The sequence below is a fragment of the Lampris incognitus genome, chromosome 7, assembly GCF_029633865.1.
Source record: "Lampris incognitus isolate fLamInc1 chromosome 7, fLamInc1.hap2, whole genome shotgun sequence".
Lineage (NCBI taxonomy): Eukaryota > Metazoa > Chordata > Actinopteri > Lampriformes > Lampridae > Lampris > Lampris incognitus.
Genome location: NC_079217.1, coordinates 23,975,294 through 23,981,548, shown reverse-complemented (window position 1 = coordinate 23,981,548; position 6,255 = coordinate 23,975,294). Strand labels below are relative to the sequence as shown.

General features: G+C 49.9%; 1 protein-coding gene across 1 annotated transcript; it reads left to right on the top strand.

Moving 5' to 3' along the window:
* Nucleotides 1-4,507: 4,507 nt before the first annotated feature.
* On the top strand, nucleotides 4,508-5,206 carry LOC130115627 (uncharacterized protein K02A2.6-like; the record flags this gene model as incomplete). The annotated part of the gene is made up of 1 exon (XM_056283366.1): nucleotides 4,508-5,206. A coding segment is annotated over one exon (699 nt), but the record flags the coding sequence as incomplete, so codon positions are not given.
* Nucleotides 5,207-6,255: the final 1,049 nt, after the last annotated feature.

The window sequence follows — 6,255 nt, the reverse complement described above, 5'->3', positions numbered from 1 at the left end:
TCCTCCAGCTTGAGGCCGGTACGCGTTGACCTAAGGGCAAGGACGTCCGGGTCGCTGGGCTGGTCGGCAGCCATAGCGGAGAAATCCACACCGAGGTGCACAGGACACACAAGCACACGCGACAGACAATCAGCAACAGGGTTGGACTTCCTGGCCACATGCTGAATGTCCGTTGTGAACTCGGAGATTGCCGCTAGGTGGCGCTGCTGACGAGCAGACCACGGCTCAGTCACCTTGGACATGGCGAAAGTCAGCGGTTTATGATCCACATAAGCCGTGAATGGGCGACCCTCCAGCAGGAAGCGGAAATGCCGGGTTGCAAGGTGCAGTGCCAGCAACTCCCAGTCAAAAACGCTGTACTTGCGCTCGCTATCTCGGCTAAAAAATGCGAGTGGCTGCCACGCATTCGCCACACGCTGTTCAACCACAGCCCCCCACGGCTATGTCAGACGCATCGGTCGTTAAAGCTATGGACGCCGTGGGTGTGGGATGGGCGAGGAGGGCAGCGTTAGCCAGGGCGCTCTTAGCTCCGTCAAAGGCCTGGACCCGTTCGGGAGTCCAGTCCACAGGGTCGTTAGCCTTCTTAAGCCGCAGGGCTGCGTAAAGTGGCTGAAAGGAGGTGGGCAGCGCGAGGGAGGAAACGGTTATAGAAATTCACCATGCCCAAGAATTCCTGCAATGCCTTAACAGAGACCGGGCGGGGAAATTCCGCCACCGCTTGCACCTTAGAAGGCAACGAGACCGCGCCTTGCGGCGAAATGCGGTGACCCAAGAAGTCAATCACTGGCAGTCCAAACTGACACTTGGCCGGGTTGACTATCAGGCCGTGTTCGTCCAAACGACGGAAAACCTGTTTCAGGTGCGCCAGGTGCTCTTCAGCTGATGGACTGGCCACTAATATGTCGTCGAGATAAACGAACACGAAAGCAAGGTCACGCAACACCAAGTCCATCAGCCTCTGAAAGGTTTGCGCTGCCCCCTTCAAGCCAAAAGGCATGCGCATGAACTCAAAAAGCCCAAATGGGGTGATCACTGCGGTCTTGGGCACGTCCTCTGCGCGCACGGGAACCTGATGATAGCCGCGCACCAGGTCCACCTTAGAGAAGATAGTGGTACCTGCCAGGCGTATGGAAAAGTCCTGTGTGTGTAGGATGGGATAGCGGTCATTGGCGGTGACGTTGTTCAGGTGGCGAAAGTCGCCGCAAGGCCGCCACGACCCATCCGCCTTGGGCACCATGTGAAGCGGCGAGGCCCACGGGCTGTTGGAACGCCTCACTATACCCAGACGCTCCATGATGGCTAACTCCTCCTTAGCTATAGCCAATTTTACCGCGTCGAGGCGCCGCGCGCGCGCAAAAACTGGCGGTCCCAGAGTAGGAATGAAATGTTCTACCCCGTGTTTAGTAACCGCGGTGGAAAAGGCAGGCGTAGTCGCCGATGGAAAACCCGCCAGCAAACGCTGAAAAACATCCTCTAATGCTAAAAAGTTAGCGTGTGTTAACGCCCGGCTCCCCTTGTCTCGCGCGGAACAGTGGCGAAAGACACAGCATCAATTAAACGGCGGTTTGCAACATCAACCAGCAGATCATTAGCACACAGAAAATCCGCGCCGATAATAGGAACAGTAATGGCGGCCACTACAAAGTCCCACTCAAAATGGCGCCCGTGGAAGCAAACAGTCACCAACCTTGTGCCAAACGTCGCAATGGACGAACCGTTAGCTGCACTTAACTGTGGGCCGCCGCCTTCGGCCGACCTGTCTGTCTTAGCAGGAGGGAGTAGGCTCTTTTGCGAGCCTGAGTCCACCAGAAACCGTCTTCCTGACATCGTGTCCTTAATGAAGAGCAGCTCACTACGTCCGCCAGCGCCCACAGCTGCTACTGAGCGCTGGCCCTGGAGTTTCCCACCGCCTCAAACGTGCACGGAGGGACGCAGCGCCTCGCTTTGCCGCCGAACCGCTGGTGGAAGAAACAGAGGCCGCTCCCGCGCCGTCTCCGGGCAGTTACTCCAGCCACCAGCGCCGGGTCCGCGTCCTCCGACGCCGGCTGCAGAGGCTCAGATGCCACAATCTGCACAGAGAACCGTCTGGTAGCCAGCAGGACCCGATCGGCCTCCTCAGCCAAACCTTGGCCGTCACCAGCGGCCAGACACGGGGAGTTAGCCAAAGCCGCGCGCACAGGAGACGGGAGCTGGCGCATGAAAATGTGCGGGAAAAGGAACCCACCTTCGTCCGAGCCTAGCAGCGACAGCATATTGTCCATGAGATCCACAGCCGTCCCGTCGCCCAAACCGGATAGGGAAAGGATTCTATCTGCCCTCTCTGCGGCAGATAGGCTGTACCTCCGGAGCAGAAGATGTTTGAGGGCCACGTATTTATCGTGTTGCGGAGGGGCGCGCAACAGCTGCATGGCCCGGCGTGTGGACTGCTGGTCCAGCGCAGCGACGACCAAATAGTATCTGGAGTCGTCCGCGGAGATTCCACGCAGGTGGAACAGCGCCTCGACATGCTGGAACCACGAAGCCGGGTCGCTCTGCCAATACTCTGGGAGTTTCACAGCCGCGGCGAGAACGGCCGGCTGTGAGAGTTGGGGCGGCGTGGCCGAAGTGGATTCACACTCATCTTCTGCTCCAAACATGTTCAATTCGGGGTCACCAATGTGGCAGGATGAGGAAAAAACACAGGAGACGAAGGCGAGTTTGCTGTTTATTCCTCAGCTCCAAAACCAAAACTAAAGCAGGAACAACCCTGCACCAGCAAGCCCGGGAACGTAAACCACGCCCCCAGCTCACAGTCCTGATGGGTGAGAGGCATAGCCCCTAGTGTCCGCCACAATACTACGTTACTGTCATACGTCTGCCGTGTGCACTTTCCAGTTATCTACTTAAACAGTTTAGAACAGTATTTGTGTTTCATACACGACAGTTTGGCGAAGAGGATGGGATGTTTAAGTTGGAAGTCACAGAGTTAGCATGTCAAGCAGCTCCAGCGAGGCAGAAGTAAACGACGAACAACCAGAGAGAGACGTTCGGTGAGTGAAAGGACCGTCGAACAGAAGATGGCATTCGGTAAGCCAGAAGATTTCCACTTCGAGGAAAGTGAGGAAAGTTTTGATAGTTATCGCCAGCGGTTAGAGCAGTACTTCGCAGCAAATGGATTGGACACTCGAGATGAGAAAACCAAAGCGGTATTTCTTACGGTGGTAGGAAAAAGGGCACATAGCTTGCTGATGGGTTTGTGTGCGCCAGATAAGCCATCGGGTAAAACATATGAAGTACTGGTGGGAATGCTAGAAAAGCACTACATCCCGAAAACCAACCTTATTGCCGAGAGATGCAAGTTTCACGGAAGAAACCAAAAGGAAAACGAAACAATAAGTGAGTACATTGCAAGTTTGAGAAAGTTAGCAGCCACATGCAAATTTGGAACATTTTTAGATGAAGCACTGCGTGATAGGTTTGTCTGTGGAGTTAAGAGCAGTGAGCCAAGAGATCGGTTACTCAATGCTGCTCACACAAAAGACCTAACGTTACAGCTCGCAGTTGAAATGGCGCTTTCTTTTGAGGTAACAAAAGGCAACAGTGCGCAACAGTTTGCACAGAAAGGCTATAAAGCTAATGTGGTAGAAAAGAAGGCTAACCTAAAGCATGGAGAGGCTACGGTAAAGTCTACAGCTAATGGAAAGCCCTGCTATCGCTGCAATGGAAAAGGCCACAGACCGGATGAATGCAGGTTCAAGGACGCAGAGTGTCACCAGTGCAAGAAAAAGGGACACATCGCAAAAGCATGCCGTTCACCTAAAGAAGGAAGCTATGGCAAGGCATCGAAAGGGACCAGGCATTTGGAATGTTGCCATGCTCTCAAGCACGTGGACCAGAGCAACGCTCACAGTCTTCGGGCAGATGGAGATCCTATCCAGCCTCAGCTCTGCAGTGCCAGAGACACTGGACAATGTACAGTGTCAATGTACAGAACATTGATACTGGTCAGACATTGGACAGTGGAGGGGCCGAACTTTTTGCAATGGACACGGGTAAAGGTGACATTGTGAAACCCTACTATGTGTATGTCAGTGAAAATGGTACAAGGGTGAAAATGGAGGTAGACACTGGCGCAGCCGTGTCAGTGATATCTGAAACTCTACTTAAACGCAGGTTTAAAGATGTGAAACTTAGTCCTGCAAATTGTGTGCTGAAAACCTACAGTGAGGAATCATTGCCGTTGATAGGAAAATTCGCAGCAAAGGTGAAATGCAAGGAACGCTCAGAAAAGCTAGAACTACTAGTTGTGAAAGGAAGAGGTCCTGCATTAATGGGCAGAGACTGGATAAGTCAATTAAATCTAGACTGGTCAAGAGTCAACAGAGTGGCTCCTGATACAGTGGATGATGTGTGTGCCAGACATGCATCAGTGTTTAAACCTGAGCTAGGCAAGTTAAAAGGTATTGAAGCCAGACTACATGTAGTTCCAGATGCAGTGCCCAAGTTCTGTAAGCCTAGAAACGTGCCTTATGCATTAAGAGAAGCCATAGAGAGAGAACTGGCAAAATTGGAAGCTGAAGGTGTCATCTCACCCATTAATTACAGTGAGTGGGCAGCTCCAATAGTTTGTGTGCCTAAAATGGATGACAGTGTGAGAATATGTGGAGACTACAAGGTCACCATCAATCCATGGTTGAACGTGGAACAGTATCCACTACCCAAAACCCAAGATTTATTTGCTAAACTAGCAGGAGGTCAGCAGTTTACCAAATTAGACTTGTCGCAGGCTTATCAGCAAGTTCTGTTAGAGGACAATTCAAGACATTACCTAACTATCAACACACACAGAGGGTTGTATCACTACAATAGGTTACCCTACGGTGTTGCTAGCGCCCCTGCTATTTTTCAAAAGATTATGGATCAGGTTCTTCAGGGCATGGAAGGGGTCATCTGTTATTTAGATGACATCTTAATTACTGGAAAAGATACAGAAAGGCACCTGACTAACTTGGAAGAGTTGCTTAGTAGACTTGAAACGTACAATCTCAGGGTTAAAAGACAGAAGTGTGCATTCATGCAGAACAGCGTTTCATACTTAGGGCATGTCATTGATGCCATGGGCATACATCCAATGAAGGAAAAGACAGATGCTATTCAGAGGGCTCCAGTTCCGAAAAATGTAACTGAACTCAGGTCATTCTTAGCTCTGTTAAACTACTATGGAAAGTTTATCCCTAATCTATCTACTCTGATTCATCCAATGACAGCATTGCTGTATAAAGATGCAACCTGGGAATGGTCAGAAAAATGTCAAAGTGCATTTGATAGTGCAAAGAAGTCTCTTCAGTCAAATAAATTGTTAGTACATTTTGATGCAGAGTTACATATCATACTAGCATGTGATGCTTCTCCTTATGGAGTTGGTGCTGTAATCAGCCACAAAATGAAAGATGGAAGTGAGAGACCCATCGCATTTGCATCCAGAATGTTAACTAAAACAGAACAGAATTACTCTCAACTGGAAAAAGAGGCACTGGGTCTTGTTTTTGTAGTTATGAAATTCCATGAGTATCTTTATGGAAGGAAATTCTTGTTATTGACAGACCACAAGCCACTGTTGAAAATTCTGGGGCCTAAAACAGGTGTGCCAACACTGGCCGCCGCTAGATTACAAAGGTGGGCTCTAATTTTGGCAGCGTATACATACGAAATCCAATACAAGAAGTCAGAGCAGCATAGCAATGCTGATGCTTTATCAAGATTACCTGTGAAGCCTGATGTAGATGTGGTGTCAAACCCAATTTACAGAGTGTCTTACCTGGTAGACTTACCTCTTACTGCTAGAGAAATAGCCAAAGAAACAGACAGAGATCCTGTGTTAAGAGTGGTTAAACAGTTGTTGTTAACTGGATGGCCTAAACATGTACAGGATGAGTCACTGAAGCCTTATTTTCAGAGAAAATTAGAGCTTAGCATTGAGGATGATTGTTTATTATGGGGTTACCGTGTGGTAGTGCCTGATAAACTAAGAGACAGGCTATTGTCGGAATTACATGAGCACCACTGGGGAATAGTTAAAATGAAGTCCCTCGTCAGAAGTTTATTCTGGTGGCCTACATTAGATGACAGTATTGAACGTGAAGTGAATCAGTGTACTATTTGTCAGCAGCAGTGTAGTATGCCTGCTACCGCACCGATACATACATGGAAATGGTCTTCGAGTCCATGGGACTCCTGATAGACTGAACTTGTGACTGACATGCAGATTGGTTATTG